The sequence below is a fragment of the Balaenoptera physalus genome (assembly GCF_965194825.1).
Source record: "Balaenoptera physalus genome assembly, chromosome: 20".
NCBI classification, from domain to species: domain Eukaryota; kingdom Metazoa; phylum Chordata; class Mammalia; order Artiodactyla; family Balaenopteridae; genus Balaenoptera; species Balaenoptera physalus.
Window position 1 is genome coordinate 40530203 of NC_138901.1, and position 27274 is coordinate 40557476.

At 38.5% G+C, this 27274-nt stretch overlaps 1 protein-coding gene across 7 annotated transcripts in view; it reads left to right on the forward strand.

Moving 5' to 3' along the window:
- Positions 1-27274, forward strand: part of LOC309649734 (uncharacterized protein) — a gene marked incomplete at its 5' end in the record, with an annotated part of 131763 nt that overhangs the window by 1045 nt on the left and 103444 nt on the right. For all 7 annotated transcript variants that reach the window (XR_014257257.1, XR_014257258.1, XR_014257259.1 and 4 more), the window contains one exon: positions 585-635. Coding sequence is in view for 2 of the 7 variants with exons in the window: in XM_082440163.1 (XP_082296289.1) it covers positions 585-635 (51 nt within the window). The remainder of the gene's footprint in view (positions 1-584; positions 636-27274) is intronic.

Below are 27274 nucleotides of genomic sequence, written 5' to 3' on the forward strand. Positions count from 1 at the left end.
TGGTGGTTAGGTCTTGAAATTAAAAATCCGTGCCACGCTCGAGGTGTGCAATCTTCCCTCACTAGAGAGGATAAATTTTCATACATATACACCCATGTCATGAGTTGAATATCTAGTGGGAAAAGTGATACTTTGCCTTTTTACTGGTCACTAATTTAGAACCATTCACAACTTTGCGCAAGTTAGTTTTCTGGCGTGTGAATTTTGAGGCTTCTTAATCATGAAATTATTTGCACCTTATTTTCTCCTATTTCGGAGTACAACTGAATCCACTGTTTAACCTGAATTAACCACTTTGAGGTTGTACTTAAATCATATTAATTTTATTACCAAACCATTTCCCTTGGTTAGAAAGGCACTCCCCCAGTCCCCCCCAACCGGTATTAGATCTGCTTCCCCTTGTTAATTGAGATATTGCAAGATATTTACTTTTTTTGTTTGTTTGTTTATGTCTCCATGAGCTTCACTAATGTAAGTCTTCCTGAGAAATTAGGCTTCTGGGTCAGTAAGTCTGTCTTAGTCTGTTTGGGCTGCAGTAAGATATAGCCTGGATGGCTTATAAACAACAAATTTATTTCTCACAGTTCAGAAGCCTGGGAAGTCCAAGATCAAGGTGTCAGCAGATTTGGTGTCTGGTGAGTTCTGCTTCCTGGTTTATAGACAATGTTGTCTCCGGCTGTGTCCTCACATGGTTGGAGAGTGGTGGAGCCCTTTGGAAACACTTTTATAAGGGCAGTAATCGCCTTCATGAGGGCTCTGTCTTAATGCCTTAATCATCTACCCCCACCTGCTTATACTATCACATCGGGGGTAGAATTTCAACGTGTGGATTTTGTGGGGGACACAAAAATTCGGTCTGTAGCAAAGGCTGAAGCCAAGCTCTGGGCTGTAATGAGTTTTTCAAGGAGACTTATTTGTATAATATTGATATATTGTATCATTCCAACTACAACGTGGATATTTTTATTTTAAACTTTAAAATTTATGAGAATTTAGGAAACAGAAAAAAGAGACTCAATCTCACATAATCCAGCTACCACCACAATGAGGCATCAATATGTTTTAGTACATTGATTATTTTAGTACATTTGGAAATAGTACATTTATGTACCTTAAATATTTTACTGAGTTTTATGACCCAGGAATCCTTTCATGTGTTTGTTGGCCTTCTGTATATCTTCTTTGGAGAAATGTCTGTTTAGGTCTTCTGACCATTTTTGGATTGGATTGTTTGTTTTTTTGATACTGAGCTGCATGAGCCGCTTGTGTAATTTGGAGATCAATCCTTTGTCAGTTGCTTTGTTTGCAAATATTTTCTCCTATTCTGAGGGTTGTCTTTTCGTCTTGTTTAAGTTTCCTTTGCTGTGCAAAAGCTTTTAAGTTTCAATAGGTCCCGTTTGTTTATTTTTGTTTTTATTTCCATTTCTCTGGGAGGTAGGTCAAAAAGGATCTTGCTGTGATTTATGTCATAGAGTGTTCTGCCTTTGTTTTCCTTTAAGTGTTTTATAGTGTCTGGCTTTACATTTAGGTCTTTAATCCATTTTGAGTTTATTTTTGTATATGGTTTTAGGAAGTGTTCTAATTTCATTCTTTTTACATGCAGCTGTCCAGTTTTCCCAGTACCACTTATTGAAGAGGCTGTCTTTTCTCCATTGTATATTCTTGCCTCCTTTGTCAAAGATAAGGTGACCATATGTGCGTGGGTTTATCTCTGGGCTTTCTATCCTGTTCCGTTGATCTATATTTCTGTTTTTGTGCCAGTACCATACTGTCTTGATTACTGTAGCTTGGTAGTATAGTCTGAAGTCAGGGAGCCTGATTCCTCCAGCTCCGTTTTTCTTTCTCAAGATTGCTTTGGCTATTCAAGGTCTTTTGTGTTTCCATACAAACTGTAAAATTTTTTGTTCTACTTTTGTGAAAAATGCCATTGGTAGTTTGATATGGATTGCAATGAATCTGTAGATTGCTTTGGGTAGTATAGTCATTTTCACAATGTTGATTCTTCCAATCCAAGAACATGGTATATCTCTCCATCTGTTTGTATCATCTTTAATTTCTTTCATCAGTGTCTTATAGTTCTCTGCATACAGGTATTTTGTCTCCTTAGGAAGGTTTGCTGCTAGGTATTTTATTCTTTTTGTTGCAGTGGTAAATGGGATTGTTTCCTTAATTTCTCTTTCATATTTTTCATCATTAATGTATAGGAATGCAAGAGATTTCTGTGCATTAATTTTGTATCCTGCTACTTTACCGAATTCATTGATTAGCTCTAGTAGTTTTCTGGTAGCATCTTTAGGATTCTCTACGTATAGGATCATGTCATCTGCAAACAGTGAGAGCTTTACTTCTTTTCTTATTTGGATTCCTTTTATTTCTTTTTCTTGTCTGATTTGCTGTGGCTAAAACTTGCAAAACTATGTTGAATAATAGTGGTGAGAGTGGGCAACCTTGTCTTGTTCCTGATCTTAGAGGAAATGGTCAGTTTTTCACCACTGAGAATGATGTTGGCTGTGGGTTTGTCATATATGGCCTTTATTATGTTGAGGTAGGTTCCCTCTATGCCCACTTTGTGGAGAGTTTTTATCATAAATGGGTGTTCAATTTTGTCAAATGCTTTTTCTGCATCTATTGAGATGATCATATGGTTTTTATTCTTCAGTTTGTTAATATGGTGTATCATATTGATTGATTTGCATATATTGAGGAATCCTTGCATTCCTGGAATACACCCCACTTGATCATGGTGTATGATCCTTTTAATGTGCTGTTGGGTTCTGTGTGCTAGTATTTTGTTGAGGATTTTTGCTCTATGTTCATCAGTGAGATTGGCCTGTAGTTTTCTTTCTTTGTGACACCTTTGTCTGGTTTTGGTATCAGGGTGATGGTGGCCTCGTAGAATGAGTTTGGGAATGTTCCTCCCTCTGCTATATTTTGGAAGAGTTTGAGAAGGATAGGTGTTAGCTGTTCTGTAAATGTTTGACAGAATTTGCCTTTGAAGCTATCTGGTCCTGGGCTTTTGTTTGTTGGAAGATTTTTTATCACAGTTTCAATTTCATTGCTTGTGATTGGTCTGTTCATATTTTCTATTTCTTCCTTTTCAGTCTCAGAAGGTTGTGCTTTTCTACGAATTTGTTCATTTCTTCCAGGTTGTCCATTTTATTGGAATATAGTTGCTTGTAGTAATGTCTCATGATCCTTTGTATTTCTGCAGTGTCTGTTATTACTTCTCCCTTTTCATTTCTAGTTCTGTTGATTTGAGTCTTCTCCCTTTTTTTCTTGATGAGTCTGGCTAATGGTTTATCAATTTTGGTTATCTTCTCAAAGGACCAGCTTTTAGTTTTATTGATCTTTGATATTGTTTCCTTCATTTCTTTTTCATTTATTTCTGATCTGATCTTTATGATTTCTTTCCTTCTGCTAACTTTGGGGTTTTTTTGTTCTTCTTTCTCTAATTGCTTTAGGTGTAAGGTTAGGTTGTTTATTTGAGATGTTTCTTGTTTCTTGAGGTAGGATTGTATTGCTATAAACTTCCCTCTTAGAACTGCTTTTGCTGCATCCCATAGGTTTGGGGTCGTCGTATTTTCATTGTCATTTGTTTCTAGGTATTTTTTGATTTCCTCTTTGATTTCTTCAGTGATCTCTTGGTTTTTTAGTAGCATATTGTTTAGCCTCCATGTGTTTGTATTTTTTACAGTTGTTTCCTGTAATTGATTTCTAATCTCATAACGTGTGGTCAGAAAAGATACTTGGTACAATTTCAATCTTCTTAAACTTACCAGTGCTTGTTTTGTGACCCAAGATATGATCTATCCTGGAGAATGTTCCATGAACACCTGAGTAGAAGGTGTATTCTGTTGTTTTAGAATGGAATGTCCTATAAATATCAATTAAGTCTATCTGGTCTAATGTATTTTTAAAGCTTGTGTTTCCTTATTTATTTTCATTTTGGATGATCTGTCCATTGGTGAAAGCGGGGTATTAAAGTCCCCTACTATTATTGTGTTACTATCGATTTCTCCTTTTATGGCTGTTAGCATTTGCCTTGTGTATTGAGGTGCTCCTGTGTTGGGTGCATAAATATTTACGATTGTTATAACTTCTTGTTGAATTGATCGCTTGATCACTATGTAGTGTCCTTCTTTGTCTCTTGTAATAGTCTTCATTTTAAAGTCTATTTTGTCTGATACGAGTATTGCTACTCCAGCTTTCTTTTGATTTCAGTCTGCATGGAATATCTTTTTCCAGCCCCTCACTTTCAGTCTGTATGTGTCCCTAGGTCTGAAGTGGGTCTCTTGTAGACAGCATATACATGGGTCTTGTTTTTGTATCCATTCAGCCAGTCTCTGTCTTTTGGTTGGAGCATTTAATCCATTTACATTTAAGGTAATTATCGATATGTATGTTCCTATTACCGTTCTCTTAACTGTTTTGGGTTTGTTATTCTAGGTCTTTTCCTTCTCATGTGTTTTCTGCCTAGAGAAGTTCCTTTTGCATTTGTTGTAAAGCTGGTTTGGTGGTGCTGAATTCTCTTAACTTTTGCTTGCCTGTAAAGGTTTTAATTTCTCCGTTGAATCTGAATGAGATCCTTTTTTCTTTATTCTGCTCTGCGGCAGTTATTTCCACTATTTTATCTTCCAGGTCACTCATCTGTTCTTCTGCCTTAGTTATTCTCCCATTGATTTCTTCTAGTGTATTTTTAATTTCATTTTTTGTGTTGTTCATCATCGTTTGTTTGCTCTTTAGTTCTTCTAGGTCCTTGTTAAACGTTTCTTGTATTTTCTCCATTCTATTTCCAATATTTTGGATCATCTTTACTATCATTACTCTGAATTCTTTTTTAGGTAGACTGCCTATTTCCTCTTCATTTGTTTGGTGTGGTGGGCTTTTATGTTGCTCCTTCATCTGCTGCGTATTTCTCTGTTGTCTCATTTTGTTTAACTTACTGTGTTTGGGTTTTCCTTTTCGCAGCCTGCAGTTTCGTAGTTCCCGTTGTTTTTGGTGTCTGCCCCCAAATGGGTGAGGTTGGTTCAGTGGCTTGTGTAGGCTTCCTGGTGGAGGAGACTGGGTGCCTCTATTGTGTTGGGTGGGACTGGATCTTGTCCTTCTGGTGGGCAGGGCTGCGTCCAGTGGTGTGTTTTGGAGTGTCAGTGGACTTAATATGATTTTAGGCAGCCTCTCTACTAATGGGTGGGATTGTGTTCCTGTCTTGCTAGTTGTTTGGCATGGGGCATCCAGCACTGGAGCTTGCTGGTCGTTGAGTGGAACTGGGTCTTAATGTTGAGACGAAGATCTTTGGGAGAGTTCTCGCCGATTGATATCATGTGGGACCAGGACGTTTCTGGTGGTCCAATGTCCTGCACTCGGCCCTCCCACCTCAGAGGTTCAGGCCTGACACCTGGCTAGAGCACCAAGACCCTGCCAGCCACACGGCTCAGAAGAAAAGGAAGATAGAAAAAACCAAAACAACACAAAAACAAAAACAAAATAACAAAAGCAAAAACAATTTAAAAAAATGAACAGACAGAACCCTAGGACAAATGGTCAGAGCAAACCTATATAGACAAAATCACACAAAGAAGCATACACATACACATTCTTAAAAACAGTAAAAGGAAAAAATACATATATATATTTAAAAAAAAAGAGAGAGCAACCAAACCAATAAACAAATCCACCAATGATAATAAGCACTAAATACTAAACTAGGAAAAACATAAAACCAGAAACAGATTAGATACAGAAAGCAAACGCCAAATCTACAGTTGCTCCCAAAGTCCACCGCCTCAATTTTTGAAACATTCGTTGTCTATTCAGGTGTTCTTCAGATGCAGTGTTTATCAGGCTGATTGTGGGGGTTTAATCTGCTGCTGCTGAGGCTGCCCAGAGAAATTTCCCTTTTTCTGTTCACCCAGCTCCTGGGCTTCAGCTTTGGTTTTGGCCCTGCCTCTGTGTGTAGGCCAGCCTCAGGAGTCTGTTCCCCACCCACACAGGAGGGGGTTAAAGCAGCAGCTGATTAGGGCTCTCTTGCTCACTCAGGCCGGGGGGAGGGAGGGGTATGGTAGTCATAATTGGAATGCGGGGCTAGCCTGAGGAGGCAGAGGCTGGCATGGCATTGCAACACCTGAGGCACACCATGTGTTCTCCTGGGGAGCTTGTCCTTGGATCACGGTACCCTGGCAGTGCTGTGCTTCCCAGGCTCCCTGGGGGGTGTGGATAGTGACCTGCGCTTGCACACAGGATTCTTGGTGACAGTGTTAGTAGTTCAAGCTCGTCTCTGGGGTCCAAGCTTATAGCCATGGCTCACGCCTGTCCCTGGAGCTCACTTAGGCGGAGCTCTGCCTTCTAAGGAATGGGCACGCTGGGCAGGAATCCCCTCTCCTCGCGCACTTGGAAACAAAGGTCTCTTGCCTCTCTGGCAGGTCCACACTTTTTCCCACACTCCCTTCTGGCTAGCTGTGGCACAGTAGCCCCCTTCAGGCTGTCTTCACGTAGCCAACCCCACTCCTCTTCCTGGGGTCTGACCTCCGAAGCCTGAGCCTCATCTCCCAGCCGCCACCTGCCCTGGTGGGTGAGCAGACAAGCCTCTCAGGCAGGTGAGTGCTGGTTGGTACCGATACTTTGTGTGGGAATCTCTCTGCTTTGTCCTCTGCACCCCTGTTGCTGCTCTCTCCTTCATGGCTCCAAAGCATCCCTCCCCACTAGTGAAGGGGCTCCCTAGTGTGTGGAAACTTTTCCTCCTTCACAACTCCCTCCCAGAGGTGCAGGTCCCATCCCTATTCTTTTGTCTCTGTTTTTTCTTTTTCTTTTGCCCTACCCAGGTACATGGGGATTTTCTTGCCTTTTGGGAAGTCTGAGGTCTTCTGCCAGCGTTCAGTATGTGTTCTGTAGGAGTTGTTCCATATGTAGATGTATTTTTGATGTATTTATGGGGAGGAAGGTGATCTCCATGTCTTACTCCTCCGCCATCTTGAAGGTCTCTGACCAAGGGGTTTAGTGTGAAGGAGCTGTCTCATTTTGTAGATCAGTATCATCAGCTCTCTGAAGAACCTTTACTAAAATTGATTGTGAGAATAGCTAAGTTAGGAGCAGTAACTTTGGTTTTAAATGCTACAAAGTAGAATAGTTTGTCTGGGTTGATACAGGACCCAAGCTCATGGTTGAACAATCACAGATGGCTATATGTGATCCAGACACACAGGAGGTTATTCTGGAAGGAACAACCAGCCTCATGGACTGGAGAAAAGCCACTGTAAAATGTGTTTATTCTGAGAAGGGGGACCACCCAACTCCCCCTATAATCACCATGTAGAGCACCCCAGATGAAGCAGCTGATATGCTTTGTGCAAGCCATGTGGGACTGGCTTTATGATGACTGGGTTATTCACCTACTGAATATGCCCATTACTCATTATGGAGATGCTGTGATTAAGGGGGCCCCTGTTACATGGGCACCGCATATCATTCTTACTGCTGCAAAATCAAACAGTAGTCTGAGAAGTCCTATCAGATTGGCCATCTCAGCTTCCCAATATGGGTCTTATTGAAACCAAGATCATTAGAGTAATTAACAAGAAAATGGGGGAGAGACAGAAGGGAGAGTCAAAGGGCTTGTCTCAGCAGAGTGGAAGTCTTTATATGGTTATTGAGAAATGGGGTGAATGTGGTGGACATTGATGGTGTTGAAACAAAAGTGTTGATACCGCACTATCAAAGTCTGGTGGATCAATGGGACCCACTGCTAGTCCCCCAACATTAAAAGTCCCCAAACAAGTCTGCTCTATTTACCTTAGTCTGGAAGAATTTAAAAAGCCAAAAGGCATAAATTACCCTGAGAACTCTTACCCACAATTGCTTGGGGTGATGGATCTTATTTTATTTTATTTATTTATTTTTGGCCATGCCACATGCATGTGGGATCTTAGTTCCCTGACCAGGGATAGAACCAGTGCTCCCTACGGTGGAAGCATGGAGTCTTAACCACTGGACTGCCAGGCAAGTCCCTGGGGTGATGGTTAGGTAGATTAATCAAGGTAAAGATTTACCAAGGGGCCAAGGTCTTCTGACCTGGCTGCCAAGGCTATATGCACTTGTGTGGGTAAAGTGGTCAGCGGGTGGAGATGTTTCTGGGACTCCTTTACAACAGAGTCCCATACACTGTGAACATGGAAACCCATTTATAAAACCCTAATTTGGACTTTAATCAGATTGAGAAGTTATAGAAATGTAAGAGTTGATAGGGTTATAAAATTGGAAGGTTTTATGTAAAGAAATTGTGTCTCCTTTATCTGAAAGTTTCATGGGAATGAATATTATGTCTGACTGGGGAACACCTCCCCCAGGGAGGTATTGTAAAACCAGAATCTGTTGATGAAGTTGTAACGGAGGCTACAGCTAGGAATGTAAGGGTCGTGAGATTAAGGTGAAAGTTCGAAGGGGAACTGGTATGTTTGAACAAGCTTTATGTGAAGTGGTTGGACAATAGCTGCATGTATTATGGGGATAGACATTTCACCTACCGAGTATTGTAAAATGGAATGCATTTGAACCTTCCCTTCAAGCAATATTATTTGGATATGCTAAATGGGAACCAATAAGATGGCCTGAGTTCAAACAGTGTAGAGTACAAACTGGAGTGCTGACATGGACAAATTCTCTGTGCAATAGCTGTGTGTGGAGCATAGATTGGGGCTTATAGCAAAAGCCTGTGAGCACCTCCTAGCCTTGAGTACTAGGACTTTAGCGAATTGCCATCTGAGGGGCAGTTACTAGCTTGCTGTCAAACAGTAATCAAAACTACCCCTGTGACTGAAGGATAGAAAATAATCTTGAAACCAGAAATGCCTTTGATGTCTTGGATGATGTCAGAAAAACAGTCTGTCGGGGAGGGCAATGCACAGAAGAGTTCCATAACAAAATGGAAATGGTTTATACAGCATCATGCTACCTGTGGAATGCAAGGATCATGTACTCACAAGCGGGGAGCCTTTTTTCCCCTAGGACTGACTTTGAAACTGTGTGAGGAGCCACAAGATTCTGTCATCACTTGGACAGTGCCTTATAAACAGTTCTCAACTGACCAACAAAGAGCTGCTTGGTTTATGGATGGCAGTTGTAAGGTAAATGGATAACATCCTGGTTGGAAGGCCACCACTCTGATCAAAGAAAGTAAAAAACAAATCAGTTAGGTGGGCTGAATTTCATACTGTTTTCCTAGCAGTGGTGGGAGAATTGAACAATGATAAAAGCTCCTATGTTTTGATCTTTACCAACTCATGGATGATGGCCAATGAAGGGCAATGGAAACCTGATCTATTAAAGGGATGCCTGTATGGGGCACAACTCTGTGGAAATCACTATGGATATTTGAGGGATACATTAAGGTACGACATGTCAATGCCCATCAGAAGAACCACCTTCCTGGACATTTTGAATATTTTTTTGTGGATACTCTGGGTCCTATTAAAATCCTCTGAAGCATGTTGATTTTTTTTTTTTTCCCAGCACTCAGTCATCCTGGTTGGATTGAGACTGCAATCTATCTTGCTCTTTTTTTCCCCATGGGTTCCAGTGTCAGGACAATTCTGTCCTTCATCTGTGCTACTCAGGGATTAGTCTTTGACTTGTGCTTTGCTTTATATTGTGGTTCAGTTCTCAAGGACTTTGCTATGCTGCTTTGGGGTGTTCTGTATATGTGTACCTCTGAAATGAGCCCTAGATGTATGCTGTTTCATACACAGAAATAGAACCCTTTTTCCAATTCTCTTCTCTCTTGGATTCTCCTCAACTTCCTGCCTCTGTTCTGCAGCTAGAATGATGGGGTTTCTCTAAGGAATTTTAGTTGCCTGTGACACAGCAAGAGAAAAACAGAGAGGAAAGAATGGAGATTCCTCCTCCACAACTCTGAACTCCAGGGACTTGTTTTCTCAGTCCTCTGTCTACAAAGACAGGGTTTCTCTAGGAGTTTTAGTTGCCCATGGTGCCACTGCCACAGCTTCACTTGGGCACCCACCCTCAAGTAAAACACACACACACAAAAGGGGAAACTCACTCCTGTATGGGCCCCTTCTCCAAGTTTGACTCTTCTTCCCAATATTGCTTTTGTTTACTTTTTGTTCAGGTAGTTGCTTTTTGTATTTTATCCAGAGTATTTAGTTATAATCAGCAGTTAGGACAGGCTTTAGTGGACTACACCTTCTTGGCTGGCACTGGAATCTCTAAATATGTGTTTCTTAAATTAGCTATTTAATGTCTGTCTCTACCATTATATGCAATGTCAGCAGGGACTATTTTGATTTTGTTTATTACTGTATCCCCATGCCTAATATAGTTCTTGGCATATACTAAATAGCCAATAAATATTTATTTAATAAGTGAATGAATGGACCCTTTTCAGACCTTATTTTACTTGACATTTTTGTAGCATTCTACACTAAGGATTGTTCTCACCTGGATTCTTTCTTCCCTTGGCTTCCATATTACTATATTCTACTGGTTTCCCCACTTCTCTACCATTTATTTCTTTATAGGCAAGTTGCTACTTCTTTATGATCCTTACAGTTTCAGAAAATGCTTTTAAAATGGGGACACCTACATAGTCAGCCCACAGAGGCATAAGTACAACCTCAGTAATAAATGTTCAGTCATCACTTCACTATCCTAGAACAGAGTAGATATCTGTTAACTGCATGATGGCACTCCTTTGCTGTCCTCTTGTTACCTGTTATTAGGTCCTCTACAGCTCTTTTTCCGTACTTATCTAGCTTATTATTACTTTCCTATATATACTCTTGCTAGAATATAATTTTCAAAAAGTTAAAAACATGACTCACGGGACTTTCCTGGTGGTGCAATGGTTAAGAATCCACCTGCCAATGCAGGGGACGTGGGTTCAAGCCCTGGTGCGGGAAGATCCCACATGCCACAGAGCAACTAAGCCTGTGCGCCACAACTACTGAGCCTGTGCTCTAGAGCCCGCGTGTCACAACTACTGAAGCCCGTGTGCCTAGAGGCTATGCTCTGCAACAAGAGAAGCCACCGCGGGGCTTCCCTGGTGGCGCAGTGGTTAAGAATCCACCTGCCAATGCGGGGGACACGGGTTCGAGCCCTGGTCCGGGAAGATCCCACATGCCACAGAGCGGCTAAGCCCGTGCGCCACAACTACTGAGGATGTGCTCTAGAGCCTGTGAGCCACAACGACTGAAGCCTGTGTGCCTAGAGCCCGTGCTCAGCAACGGGAGAGGCCACCTCAGTGAGAAGCCCACGCACCACAACAAAGAGTAGTTCCCGCTTGCCACAAGTAGAGGAAGCCCACACGCAGCAACGAAGACCCAACGCAGCCAAAAAAATAAACAAATAAATTAATTAATAAAAAAAAAAAAGAGAAGCCACCGCAATGAGAAGCCTGTGCACTGCAATGAAGAGTAGCCCCCACTCACTGCAACTAGAGAAAGCCTGTGCGCAGCAACGAAGACCCAACGCAGCCAAAAATAAATACATAAATAAATTTATTTTAAAAAATGACTCATTCAAACATAAAAGAAAAATATTTCAAATACTTTATTCAATTCACTCATTAGTGAGAGAACATATAAGCTATTAAGACTGGTTCGAAGAAAAATTTGAGGAATAGAATTTAAATAGTCCAAGGAATGCTGAGATAAATTTATCGATAGATGCAAATTCCTACAAGGCTGAAGACATAATATTTGAGGTTATGTTTTTCACCAGATGGAAAACAATTAAATCTCTACTAAGAGATTTGTATTTGTATTGTTAAGGACAGGAATCATTTTCACTGTTCTCTGATAGGAAGAGCAGTTGCTTTGTTATGTTACCTACAAGTTAACCACTACCCTATAAAGTCATAAAATAGTCAATAGAAAGTCAAATTAAGATGCACACCCCTACATAATCAGATAATTTCCAGAGGGTCTGCTAAATTACATCCTGCATTCCATTGAAAAGACCCCAGTAGTCCAAGTTTTGGATATTTTTTCTTAATACTCTTTACAATAGACAAGAAAACTTTCCTTTTTCCTTTGTATCTGTCCCTTTCCCTCATAGAATGATTTTTCCTTTCCTCATGTCCAGTCGTATCTCTTTCTTTAAATCTTGGCCCCAGCTTGTTTCCTTTAAACACAGATTTTTTTTCCCACCTTTATGTGACATGGCTGATCCTCAGCTGTTCATTCCCTAAACATTTGGAGAGTAATTTGGAGTGTTAAGTTTTCATTATGGGGGATAGTAAGATGGTATTATTTTTATTAAAAATGGCCATTATTGGTTTGACATATGTATATTATATTCCCAGTTTTACTTTAAGCTCTGGTATAAACTACAGTTGATCTTTGTTAAACAGAAGTTGTATTTGCTAATTCAGGGATGGTAAATATTGATACATAGCACTTGTGCTACCACTTTACCTGCCCATAACTATGGCAGCTTATTGACACTTGATGTCAAACTCATTCTTTTTTTTTTAATTGAAATATATTTGACATACAATATTATGTTAGTTTCAGTTGCAACTCGTTTATTTTATAACTGGAGATTTGTACCTCTTAATCCCCTTCACCTGTCTCACCCACCCACTCACCTACCCCCTTTAACCACCTGATTGTTCTCTGTATCTATGAGTCTGTTTTCATTTTGTTTTGTTTTGTTTTGTTTTAAATTCCACATATAAGTCAGATCATACAGTATTTGTCTTTCTCTGACTTATTTCACTTAGCATAATACCCTCCAGATCCATCTATGTTACTGCAAATGACAAAATTTCATTCTTTTTTTATGGCTGAGTAGTATTCCATTGTGTATCAATGCTATATCTTTATCCATTCATCTATCAGTGGACACTTTGGTTGCTTCCATATCTTGGCTATTATAAATAATGCTACAGTGAACGTGAGTGTGCATGTATCTTTTCTAATTAGTGTTTTTGTTTTCTTCAGCTAAATACTCAGAAGTGAAATTGCTTGATCATATGGCAGTACTATTTTTAATTTTTTGAGGCCCTCCATACTGTTTTCTAAACAAACAGTGCTGGAGGGTTCCCTTTTCTCCCTGTCCTCACTGACACTTGTTATTTGTTGCCTTTTTGATGATAGCCATTCTGACAGGAAGGAGGCGGTATCTCATTGTGGTTTTAATTTGCATTTCCCTGATGATAAGTGATATAGAGCATCTTTTCATGTGTCTGTTGGCCACCTGTATGTCTTCTTTGGAAAAATATCAATTCAAGGACTTCTGTGCATTTTTAAATCAGGTTGTTGTTTTTGATGTTGAGTTGTATGGGTTCTTTGTAAATTTTAGATATTAACTCCATATTGGATATATCATTTGCAAATATATTCTCCCATTCAATAGTCTGCATTTTGTTTTGTTGATAGTTTCCTTCACTGTGCAAAAACTTTTTTAAAAGTTTGATGTAGTCCTGTTTATTTTTGCTTTTGTTGCTCTTGCCTGAGGAGACAGATCCAAAAATATTGCTAAGACCAGTGTCAAAGAGCATACTGCCTATGTTTTCTTCTAGGAGTTTTATGGTTTAAGGACTTAGACTTAAGACTGTATCCATTTTGAGTTTATTTTGTATATGGTATGAGACAGTAATCCAGTTTGATTCTTTTGCTTGTAGTTGTCCAGTTTTCCCAACACCATTTATTGAAGAGGCTGTCTTTTTCCCATTGTATATTTTTGCTTCCTTTGTCATAGATTAATTGACCATATAAGCATGAGTTCATTTCTGGGCTCTCTGTTCTGCTCCATTGATCTATGTGTCTGTTTTTTTGCCAGTACCATACTATTTTGATAATTGTAACTTTATAGTGTAGTTTGAAATCAGGAAGCATGATATCTCCAGCTTTGTACTTCTTTATCAAGATTGCTTTGGCTATTGGAATTGTTTTGTGTTTCCATACAAATTTTAGAATTGTTTGTTCTAGTTCTGTGAAAAATGTCATTGGTATTTTGATAGGGATTGCATTGAATCTGTAGGTTGCCTTGGTATGGTCATTTAAACAATATTAATTCTTCCAGTTCATGAGCATGGTATATGTTTCCATTTGTTTGCATTGTCTTCAGTTTTTTTCATCTGTGTCTTACAGTTTTCAGAGTATAAGCTTTTTGCCACTTGGGTTAGATTTATTCCTAGGTATTTTATTCTTTTTGATGTAACTGTAGATGGGATTGTTTTGTTAATTTCTCTTTCTGAAAGTTCATTGTTAGTGTATAGAAATGCAACAGAATTCTGTATATTAATTTGGTATCTTGCTGTTTTACTGAATTCATTTATTAGATCTAACAGTTTTTTTGGTAGAAAATCTTTAGGATTTTCTATACAGTATCATGTCATCTGCAGGAAGTGACAGTTTTACTTCTTTACTTCTAATTTGGATTTAAAAAAATTTTTTTTTGTTTGATTGCTATGGCTAGCCCTTACAATACCATGTTGAATAAAAGTGGTGAGAGTGGGCATCCTTGTTCCTGCTCTTAGAGAAAATGCTTTCAGCTTTTCACTTTAGAGTATGATGTGGCTGTGGGTTTGTCATACATGGCTTTTTTTTTTTTTTTTTTTTTTGGGTGTGTTGGGTCTTCGTTTCTGTGCGAGGGCTTTCTCTAGTTGCAGCAAGCAGGGGCCACTCTTCATCGCGGTGCGCGGGCCTCTCACTGTCACGGCCTCTCTTGTTGCGGAGCACAGGCTCCAGACGCGCAGGCTCAGTAGTTGTGGCTCACGGGCCTAGTTGCTCCATGGCATGTGGGATCTTCCCAGACCAGGGCTGGAACCCGTGTCCCCTGCATTGGCAGGCAGATTCTCAACCACTGCACCACCAGGGAAGCCCCATACATGGCTTTTATTATGTGAAGGTATGTTCCCGCTATACCCAGTCTCTTTGGACATTGAATTTTGTCAAAAGCTTTTTCTGCATCTATTGAGATGATTGTCTGATTTTTATTCTTCAGTTTGTTAATTTGGTATATCACATTGATTGATTTGTGGCTATTGAACCATCTTTGCATTTCTGGGATAAATCTCACTTGATCATGGTATATGATCCTTATAATGTATTGTTGAATTCGGTTTACTGATGTTTTGAGGATTTTTGCATCTATGTTCATCAGTGATATTGGCTTGTAATTTTCTTTTTTGTGTGGTGTCTTTGTCTAGTTTTGGTATTGGGGTGATACTGACCTCATAGAATGAATTTGGAAGCATGCCTTCCTCTTCAATTTTTCGGAAAAGTTTTAGAAGGACAGGAGTTAACTCTTCTATAAATGTTTTGTAGACTACACCTGTGAAGCTGTCTGGTCCTGGATTTTTGTTTGTTGGGAGTTTTTTTAATTACTGATTCAATTTCCTTACTAGTAATTGTCTGTTCATATTTGCTATTTCTTTCTTCTCAGTTCAATCTTGGGAGAGTATATGTTTCTAGGAATTTGTCCATTTCTTCTGGGTTGTCCATTTTACTGGTATATAATTGTTCGTAGTACAGTTGACCCTGGAGCAACACATGTTTGAACTGCATGTGTTCACTTACGTACAGATTTTTTCAATAAATACATACTATGGTACTACACAATTCATAGTTGGTTGAATCCATGGATGTGGAACTGTGGATACAGTGGACTAACTATAAAGTTATATGCGGATTTTTAACTGTGTGACGGGTTGGCACCCGTACCCCTGTGTTATTCAACTATAATCTCATGATTATTTGTATTTCTGTATTGTCGGTTGTAATTTCTCCTCTTTTTTTTTTTTTAATAAAATAGCTTGCCTATTTTAAAAAGTATTTATTTATTTATTTATTTGGCTGCGTTGGGTCTTAGTTTCATCATGCGGGACCTTTGTTGCAACCTATGGGATCTTTTCATTGCGGTGTGTGGGCTCTTTGTTGTGATGCGCGGGCTTCTCTCTAGTTGTGGCACATGGGCTCCAGAGCACCCGGGCTCAGTAGTTGTGGCATGCGGGCTCTCTAGTTGTGATATGTGGGCTCTAGAGCCTGTGGGTTCAGTAGTTGTGGCATGCAGGCTTAGTTGCCCCATGGCATGTGGGATCTTAGTTCCCCAACCAGGGATCGAACCTGTGTCCCCTGCATTGGTAGGTGGATTCTTAACCACTGGACCACCAGGGAAGTCCCTCTCCTCTTTCATTTCTGATTTTATTTACTTGGGCCCTCTCAAGGGCCCATGATGAGTCTGGCTAAAGATTTGTCGATTGTGCTTATCTTTTCAGAGAATGAGCTCTTAGTTTCATTCAGTTTTTTTCCTATTGTTGGTCTCTATTGCATTTATTTCTGCTCTGATCTTTATTATTTCTTTCCTTTTACTAACTTTGGGTTTTGTTTGTTTGTCTTTTTCTAGTTTTTGTAGGTATAAGTTTAGATTGTTTGAGATTTTTCTTGTTTCTTGAAGTAGCTTTGTGTCACTGTAAACTTCCCTCTTAGAACTGCTTTTGTGGCATCTTATAGATTTTGGATCATTGTTTCCATTTTCATTTATCACCAGGTGTTTTTTGATTACCTATTTGATTTGTTCAGTGACTCATTGATTGTTTAGTAGCATGTTGTTTAGATTCCACTTGGTTTTTTTGGTTTTGTTTTTGTTTTTTTGCAGTTTTTTTCTTGTAGTTGATTTATAGTCTCATACCATGTGGTTGGAAAACACGCTTGATATTATTTTGATCTTCTTAAATTTATTGAGACCTGTTTTGTGACTTCGCATGTGATATATCCTGGAGAATGTTTCATGTGCACTTGAAGATAATGTGTATTCTGCTGTTTTGGATGAAATGTTCTCTATATATCTATTAATACCTACATTAATGGCATTAATAGATATATTAATATCTATATTGATATTGGTCTGATATGTCATTTAAGGCCAGTGCTTCCTTATTGATTTTCTGCCTGGATGATCTGTCCATTGATGTAAGTGGGGTGTTAAAGTCCCATAATGTTATTGTCAATTTCTCCCTTTACATTTGTTAGTATTTGCTTTATGTTTTTAGGTGTTCCTATGTTGGATGCGCATATATTTACAATTGTTATATCTTCTTGTTTTCCTTTACCATTATGTAATGTCCATCTTTGTCTCTTTACCTCAAAACAATCTTTGTTTTAAAGTCTATTCTGTCTGATATAAGTATTGCTACCCCAGCTTTATTTTCGTTTCCATTTGCATGGAATACCTTTTGCCATTCCCTTTCAGTCTGTGTGTGTCTTCAGATCCGAAGTGAGTCTCTTGTAGGCAGCATATATATGGTTCTTTTTTTAAAAAAATCCATTTACCCACTCTGTATCTTTTGGTTTCTTAAAAATATTTATTTATTTGGCTGCATCAGGTCTTAGTTGTGGCACACAGGATCTTCGTTGCAGCACGTGGGCTCTTCGTTGCAGCGCGCGGGCTTCTCTCTAGTTGTGGCACACGGGCTCAGTAGTTGCGGCATGTGGGCTCTCTAGTTGTGGCGCACAGACTCCGGAGCACATGGGCTCAGTAGTTGTGGTGCTTACCCACTCCGTATCTTTTGATTGGAGCATTTAGTCCATTTATATTTAAAGTAATTATTAATAAGTATGTACTTATTGCCATTTTGTTAATTGTTTTGGAGTTGTTTTTGTAGTTCTTTTTTGTTCCTTTCTTCTTTTGCTCTCTGCCCTTGTGATTTGATGATTATCTTTAGTGTTATGTTTGGATTCCTTTTCTTTTTTGTGTGTATACCTATTATAGATTTTTGGTTTGTGGTTACCATGAGTTTTATATATGTAACTCTTCCCCCCATATATATATATATATATATACACACACACACGTATATATATGAGACTGTTTTATGTTAATGATGTCTTAAGTTCAAACACATTCTAACAATTCACTGCTTTTACCCCTTCCTCATGTTTAATGTTTTTGACATCATACTTTACATATTTATTGTGGATAAAGATGATTTTACTACTTTTGTCTTTTAACCTTCCTAGTAGTTTTATAAGTGGTTGATCTACCTTTTCTGTATGTTTGCCTTTACCAGTGAGTTTTTTTGTTTCATAATTTTCAAGTTTCTAATTGTGGCCTTTCCTTTTCTGCTTAGAGAAGTCCCTTTAACGTTTCTTGTATAGCCAGTTTAGTGGTGCTGAACTCTTTTAGCTTTGCTTCTCTGTAAAACTCTTTATCTTTCCTTCAAGTCTGAATGATAACCTTGCTGGGTAGAATATTCTTGGTTGTAGTGTTTTTTTCCTTGCTGAGTAGAGTATTCTTGGTTGTAGGTTTTTTCCTTTCATCACTTTGAATATAACGTGCCACTCCCTTCTGGCCTGCAACGTTTCTGCTGAAAAGTCAGCAATAGCCTTATGGGATTTTCCTTGTATGTAACTATTTACTTCTGTCTTGCTGCTTTTAAGATTCTTTCTTTATCTTTAATTTTTGCCATTTTAATTATAATGTATCTTGGTGTGGACCTCTTGGGTTCATCTTTTTGGGCCTCTCTTTACTTCCTGGACCTGGATGTCTGTTTCCTTTCCCAGGTTAGGGATGTTTTCAGCTATTATTTCTTCAAAAAAGTTCTCTGCCTCTTTCTGTCTCTCTTCTCCTTCTGGGACCCCTATAATGCAACTGTTAGTACACTTGATCAGAGGTCTCTTAAACTATCATCAATTTTTACAATTCTTTCTTCTTTTCTCTGTTCAGCTTGGGTGATTTCCACTACTCTGTCTTCCAGATCACTGATCCATTTCTCCTTATTATCTAATCTACTCTTGATTCCTTCTGGTGTAATTTTTATTTCAATTATTGTATTCCTCAGCTTGTTTGGTTGTTCTTTATATTTTCTAACTCTGTTGAAATTCTCATTGTGTTCATCCATTCTTCTCCCAAGTTTGGTGAGCATCTTTATGATCATTACCTTTAACTCTTTATCTAGTCGATTGCTTATCTTCATTTTGCTCAGTTTTTCTGGGGTTTTATCTTGTTTCTTCATTTGGAACATATTCTTCTGTCTCTTCATTTTGCCCAATTCTCTGTTCATTTCTAAATGTTAGGTAGGGTGGTTATATTTCCTGATCTTTAAAAAGTGGCTTTATGTAAGAGACGTACTATGGGACCCAGCAGCATGCTCTCCTTGGTCACCAGAGTTACATGCTCTAGCAGTGCCCCCTTAATGGGTTGTGTGCACCCTCCTCTTATGGTGGAGCTGACTGCTGTAAGCGTGCTAGTAAGCGGGGCTGGCCCCTCCCCAGTTGGCTATGAGGTCATCCCTTGTGCTGTGGCTTCAAGGCCTGCTGGAAGGTGAAGTAGGCTTCCAGTGTGGTTGGCTGTGTAGCCTGGGGAGGTGCAGGACTGGTACTGGCCTGCTGGAGGATGGGGCCAGGTCCCTGTGCAGCTGTTTGCACAGCCTGGGGGCTTCAGGGCTGGTGCTAGCCGCTGGTGGGTGGGGCTGGGCCCCTGGCTCTAAATAGGCTGGAGGGAGGATTCCAAAATGGCGCTTGCCAGCATAGTGTTATCATGGTAGAAGGAGCTCCCAAAAATGTGTTGCCACTGTCTCCAGCCCTAGGGTGAGTCCCAGTTGCCTCCTGCCTCTCTGGTAGGTTCTTCAAGATCAGAAAGTAGGTGTGACCCAGGCTCTTTTCAAACTACTGCCTCTGTACTGGGACTCAGAGTGTGCGAGATTTTGCATGTGCCCTTTAAGGGCGAAATCTTTGTTTCATATAGCCCTGTGGCTCTCCTGAACATAAGCCCTCCTGGTTTTCAAAGCTAGATGTTCTGCAGGCTTGCCTTCCCAGTGCAGAGCCCCTGGGCTGGGGAGCCTGATGTGGGGCTCAGATACCTCACTCTTTAGGGAGTACCTCTACAATTGTAGTACTCTACCCAGTTGTGGGTCACTAACCCCCAGGGTGTGAGTCCTGACTATACTGCATCTCTGCCCCTCCTACTCATCTCATTGTGTTTCCTTCTTTATGTCTTTAGTTGTGGAAGATCTTTTCTGCTAGTCTTCAGGTTGTTCTCATAGATAGTTGTTATGTAAGTAGTTGTAATTTTGGTGTGTCTGTGGGAGGAGGTAAGTTCAGATTCTTCCTACTTCAGCCTCTTGGCCACCTCTTATATCAGTCTCATTCTTGCTCATCCTAAGATTCCTTCTTAACGCAAAATTCCAAGCATTAACTATAACTCAGTTGAAGTTGGTACAAGTTGGCCATGTTTCCTAAAATGAATGCTTTTAGGAAAAATGTCATAGAGCAATCTGGTTGTAGAACTTGTGTATAGGGAGGCAATTTTTGTCTCTCTCCCAAAATAAAAATATCTTTTGGGAATTGTTCCAAGGAAATTAGTTGTATGAAGTTGATTATCTTTATAATCTTAAAAAGTATGTTTTCTTTTGCTTTTTTAAAGCTAAAAGTCCAAAGTATCAAAGTAGATACATTCCTTATATAAAAATTTATTTCCATCATGTGGCTCACTCTTTTACCTCCAGGAAAATAAAGGTATGGATTTATTAACCTATTTTCAATTTTTTTTTTTTGCAACTTCACAACTTTTGTTTGTGGTACCTGTGCTTTGTCTTGAAAATACCTTCTCCCTCTGCCCCAACAGTGGGTGGCTAGGGGATAGCATAAAATAGAAGACATCCCTCCCTATTGCACATGGACCCTATATATAGGGTCCCCTGGCTAAGGCTGGGGGGACTCTTGGTACATTCTCAGATCCCTCTTCAGGAGGGGGATGGGTGACTGGGGTAGCATTACACGTGAGAGCAGGACCTCCAGGGCAGCCACTCTGGTCCTGTGCTTCCTGGTCCTTTGTGGCTTTCTGGTACCACCTCTAGCCCCAGTCTTCCCTCAGTGACATCCCCAATGCATCTTTTTAAATGTATTTATACTTGATCCTAAAGTAATGTGGTTTAGATGGAAAAATTATTTGGATTTATCAAACCTAGAGAGTTTTGTCACAGATCAAAGAAGGTTCAAAACCAGAAATTAGTTACCTTCTAAAGTAGAACTTTACAATAAAGTTTAGATGCATCATATGTCCAAAGGAAGCTCTTCGTGTTTTATAAAGGGCAGTTCGGAATAGAAGATAGGAAGGGTCTATTGGTTTGTTTAATGTTTTCAGAGCTCTTGATATGTACCTAGAGTAATTATCAAAAACATCATCTGTAGTGCCAAACTCCCTGAATTCAGCTTGGAGAAATTGCTTAACCTTGCTCTTTCGTTGTTGCCTCATTGTAATGAGCTATTGTAAGGAATTTTTATTTATTAATTTACATAATTGTGAGCATTATACACATACATATATGCATGTATGTCCGCATACATAATACACACTCTCATGTATAGCACTTTAGTCTAAGAAAATGGTAAGCACTGTACATCTTATTTATTTATCGTTACAAATTAAACTTAATACCATTCCTTAAATGTTTACCAGTTTCAGATCTTTTCTCATGGAAGAGTATTAAAATTTATGTAAATGTTTATATATCATAATTACATATTTTTTCTTTTTGTAAATAGGTTTCTTTTTTTTTTAAACATATTATTAATCTTTTTTTTAAATTTTTTTTTTTTAGAGATACCTTTTTTTAAAATTAATTAATTTTTTTATTTTCGGCTGTGTTGGGTCTTCGTTTCTGTGTGAGGACTTTTTCTCTAGTTGTGGCAAGCGGGGGCCACTCTTCATCGTGGTGCGCGGGCCTCTCATTTCCGCGGCCTCTCTTGTTGCGGAGCACAGGCTCCAGACGCACAGGCTCAGTAATTGTGGCTCACGGGCCTAGTTGCTCCGTGGCATGTGGGATCTTCCCAGACCAGGGCTCGAACCTGTGTCCCCTGCATTGGCAGGTAGATTCCTAACCACTGTGCCACCAGGGAAGCCCGTAAATAGGTTTCTTGAAAAAAAGCTGTTTGATCAAGAAAAGAAACTCTCAATTTGTTCAGATCCAGAAAGAATAGATCAATTTGAAATATTCTTCATAAAATGGCTATAAAAGGCAGCAGTGCTAAGAAACACGAATTTATGGATATAGCCACATGCTTTTTTTCCCTTTCAGTTTGATTTAAATTTAATATCTTCCAACAATGGAAAATGATTTACAATAAAGAGATGAACTGGAAGGAATAGGAAAATGGAAACAAGATGTCATTTCTTTTTACTATCCAACAGATTTGCCATCTGTTTTCAAATGATGTTTGAAAAAAAAAAATGTTTGACCATCCACAGTAAATGAAACAAAATGCTTTTTAAAAAATAAAATAAAATAATGTAACACTTTAAACTATTTTTACTACCAAACTCTCCTTCCCCCGTGAACACATTCATCTTACTGAGCAAAGGTTTATTTAAGCTACACTTACATCTATGTTGTTTTTAGCTCATTTCCTTTTTAAAAAAGCAATTGGTGAGTTTATTTCCCAGCTTAGCTGTTATAATAAAATATGAAAGGCATTTCTGTTTTGGCCTCAAGTATAACATTATTGAAAGCTACGAGAGTCACAGCAAAATATAGGACAGCATAAAATTAGAAACTGCTGGTGTTTCCTTAGCAGCAGTTACTGCGCTTGCCGTTTTTCCCCCTCTTGCTACTGGCAGACATCTGAAAGTCACCTCTGTGTACCAGACAACAAACTCTAAGTGTGTTTCTTAAATAATAGCTTTATAGAGATATTATTCACATAGCATAAAATTTACCCTTTTAAAGTCTAAAATTCAGTAGGTTTTAGTGTATTCACAGAGTAACCATCATCATTATAAATTTAGAACATGTTCTTTACTCCAAAAAGAAACCCAGTGCCCATTAATAGTCACTCCTCATTCCCCCATCTGCCCTTCCACTAGCAACCACTAATCTATGTTCTGTCTCTGTGGATTTGCCTATTACAGACTTTTCACATAAATGGAATTACACAATATGTGGTCTTTTGTGACAGCTTCTTTCACTTAACATAATGTTTTCAAGGTTTATCCATGTTGAAGCCTGTGTCAGTACTTCATTTCTTTTTATTGCCCAGTAATATTTTATCACATGGATATGCCAATATGTTTATCCATTCACCAGCTGATGGACATTTGAGTTTCCCACTTGTTGACTATTAGGAATAACGATGCTATTAACATTCATGTATAAGTTTTTATATTGGACATATGTTTTCATTTTTCTTGAGTATATACATAGGAGTGGAATTGCTGAGTCACATGGTAACTCTGTGCTTAACTTTTTGAGGAACTGCCAGACTGTTTTCTAAAGTGGCTGTACTGTTTTACATTCCCAGTGTATGGGAATACAGTGTATGAATATTCCAATTTCTTCACATCCTTTCCAACATTTGTTATTATCTATCTTTTTGATTATAACCATCCTAATAGATATGAAGTGGAATCTTACTGTGATTTTGATTTGCATTTCTCTGATGGCTAATGATGTTGAGCATTTTTTCATACGCTTATCATCCATTTGCATGTCTTTTCTGCAGAAACATCTTTTCAAATGCTCTTTTTAAAAACTGGGGTTTTTGTCTTCTTGTTATTGAATTTAAATTTTCTTTATATACTCTGGATACAAGTTCCATATCAGATATATGACTTGCAAATATTTTCTCCCATTCTGTAGGTTGTCTTTCACTTTCTTGATGGCATTTTTGAAGCATTAAAATTTTTTATTTTGATGAAGCCCAGTTTATTTTTTTCCTTTGGTTGCTTGTACTTTTAATGTCATATCTTAGAAACCATTCCTCAAGGTTCACAAAAATTTACTTCTGTTTTTTTCTAAGAGTTTTACAGCTTTATCTTACATGTAGGTCTGTGATCTTTTTTTTTTTTTTTTTGGCTGCGTTAGTCTTCGTTGCTGTGCACGGGCTTTCTCTAGTTGTGGCAAGTGAGGGCTACTCATCGTTGTGGTGCTTGTGGTCCTCATTGTGGTGGCTTCTCTTGTTGCGGAGAACAGGCTCTAAGTGCGCAGGCTTCAGTAGTTGTGGCGCATGGGCTTAGTTGCTCCGAGGCATGTGGGATCTTCCCGGACCAGGGATCGAACCCATGTCCCCTGCATTGGCAGGTGGATTCTTAACCACTGCGCCACCAGGGAAGTCCATGCAGTCCTTTATGAGTTATCTTTTATATGTGGTGTGAAGTAGGAGCTCAAATTAATTTTTTGCATGTGGATATCCATTTTATTGAAAGACTCTCTCTTTCCCATTGAATTTTCTTGACATCTTTGTTGAAAATCAGTTGTCCGTAAATGTAAGGATTTTCTTCTGGGCTCTAATTCTATTCTGTTGATCTGTATGTCTGTTCTTATACAGTAACACACTGTCCTGATTGCTGTAGCTGTGTGGTATGTTTTAAAATCAGGAAGTGTCAGTCCTCCAACTTTGTTCTTTTTCAAGACTGTTTTGGCTATTTTGGGTCCCTTGCATTTCTATATGAATTTTAGGATCAGCTTGACAATTTCTGCAATTGTGTATAGCTTTCATATCTTTATCTATGCATATACAAATATGTCCTCTTCAACACATTTTATACTTTTAAACAAAATTACAGTGATGTGTTTTTCTGCAACTTTCTTCCTTCCCCCAACATTTTATTATGAAAAATTTTAAATATGGAGATTAGTTGAAAGAATCATACAGTGAACACCCATATATCCTCCCCCACCAATCTGTATTCTATAGGTAACATTTTGGTGTATTCACTTTATCATATAACTAACCATTCCTATCTGTAACCAGCTAGTCCATCTATCTGTCAAATCATCTTATTATTTTGTGCATTTCAAAGCAAATTGCATGTGCTATCAGTACACTTCACCTTTAAAGACTTCAGCATATGTATTGTTAACTAGGGTTCAATTTTTCTACAACTTTTTAATATAAAGTGAAATGCACAAATCTTGAGTATACGTTCTGGTGAGTTTGACACATATATTCACCGGGGTAACCCTAACCTTTATCAAGGTATAGAATATTTTCGTAACTCCAAAAAATTCTATATGCTCTCTCCCAGTCAATTCCTGTCCTTAACCCATTACAAAAGCAATCAGTTTTTTTTTCACCATGGATTTAGTTGTTATAGAACTTTATACTCTTGTGCAAGGCTTCTTTCACTCAGCATAATGTTTTTGAGATTCATTCATACTGTTCATTCATTCATACTCTTTGAGGTTCATTCATTCTGTTGTATGAATCAGTAGTTCATTTTTTTTTAATTGCTGAGTATAGCATCCATTGTATGGATTGCCCACAGTTTATTTATACATTCTCCTGTGGATGAGTAAATTTCCACTTATCTATATCACTAAAAAGTTCTGATAACTGGCTTTTGTTTATATTGAAGTTATAATTGTTGTAATAATAATGTAGTAATAATCATCTGGAAGCTTTGTAAATGTAGAAGTACTTTCTGAATTAAATAAGTGCTTTTTTTTCAGTCTTTAAGTAACCTATACTAGAGATTATGAAGACTAGTTGTGTTCATTTACCACAGAGGACTAAAATTTAAATCTAAAATAGCAGAGGAGTCTTAGTAACCTCCCTAACTTTATTGCTTTCTCTTCCTTTACAGCAGGACTTCTCAAACTTTCATGTTTATATGAATAACCCCAATCACCAGGGGATCTTGTTAAAATGCAAATTCTGATTTGGTAAGTTTGGGGTAGAGCCCAAGTTTCTGCATTTCTAATAAGCTCCCAGGTTATGCCAGTGATTCTCATCCATGGAGTAGCAAATGTTTCCAACCAAATTGCACTGCTTATCTTTCTCTGAATCCATCATAAATTCCCATTGCCATGCCTTAAAATAACTATGTTTAAATTATTCAAGGTCTGAAAGGAAAAGAATCCACAAGGCAAGAATAGGATATTATGAAAAAAGAACAGGCAGATTTTTAAAGAAGCATCAGGTATTCTATAAATGAAAAACATTTTCATTAAAGTTAAAAAATAATACTTCAATAGAAGGGATTGAATCTTCTCCATTTATTTATCCATATTGCTCATTTAGGACTTAACATGTTACCTAAATGATTACATAATGTTTTAATAAATCTGTCCTCTTTAATTAGATCCTAAGTCCCTTCAGAGAAGAACAATGGTTTATACCTCCTTTCTTTCTCATTGCCATGTATAATGGGTATTAAATAAGGTTTGATGATGAAGAAGATGAGGATGTTTTAAGCTGCAAAAAACAGAAATTCCACCTCAAAGTGGCATAAACAATTTGAGAATTTATTATCTTACATAAGAATTCTAGAGGTAGAGTTCATGGAATATTTGATTGAGATGCTGGCTCTGTTTTTTTGTGTTTCTCCTGGCTTTTGCCCTCCTCAATTTGTCAGCTTTGTCCTCATGCTTGCTTTCTTCATGGTGGTGAGATGGCTTCTAGCAACAGCTAAAACTGCAGTTTTCCTTGTTTATGTCCCAAAGGACATAAAAACCTCTCCTCTAACCATAGAATAAAATCTTTCCCTGTAGTGTAATTAGTTTTAATACACAGTTGCTAGGGAAATGCCATGTATGGCAATAGGATGGACCATCTTTCCCTCAGTTAGTGTGCTACATGGGGGAAAGGAGTGAATACCTGAACAAATAAGTTTTCTTTTAGGAAGGGAAATAGAGGAATGAATGCTCAGTATGCAACCAATAATGCCTCAATCATGAATAGGCAAATTTCAGATTCAATAAAAATTTTGAAAGTTGTATAATGTCATGCTAGAATACAAATGGAAAATAGGAAAAAAAACCCAACTGCGGTCATTATACATTTGTCTTCCTTTGTATTTGCTAGAATTATTTGGTTGTATGTTAAAAAAAAACCCAATTTAAACTGGCTTTAGTTGTAAAAGAAGTTTTTATTGAAAGATAAAGGGGTCACAGACAGAAAAATAATGCTGAAGGCAGAATAGAGATATAGATCAATCTCCGGAAAACCTGGCATCAAGGGTGTAAAAGTCATGAGAGCTCACTTTCTATCTCTTCTCTGCTCCTTTCTGAGCAATTCTCTTTTCTTTCTATCTCTGCAGATTGACTGCCTTTGCTTCCCTATTCCACCCAAAGGGAAACAAGACTGCTGATAGCTCCAGAATTTTTTACTTATAGCTTTAGCAGCTACTGGAGAGTGACTGGCTCAACTCTTTGGATCCAAAGTCCACATATTCTTAGATGTGCTCTGATCCACCCAGATGCCCACTTCCAGAATTGATTATGGCCAGGGGTGCAAGGTGACATTTTGCAAGATGCTTGCTCCCACAATAACAATATGGATGCTGGGCAAATTATACTAGAGGTGTCCTGTAAACTAATGACAAA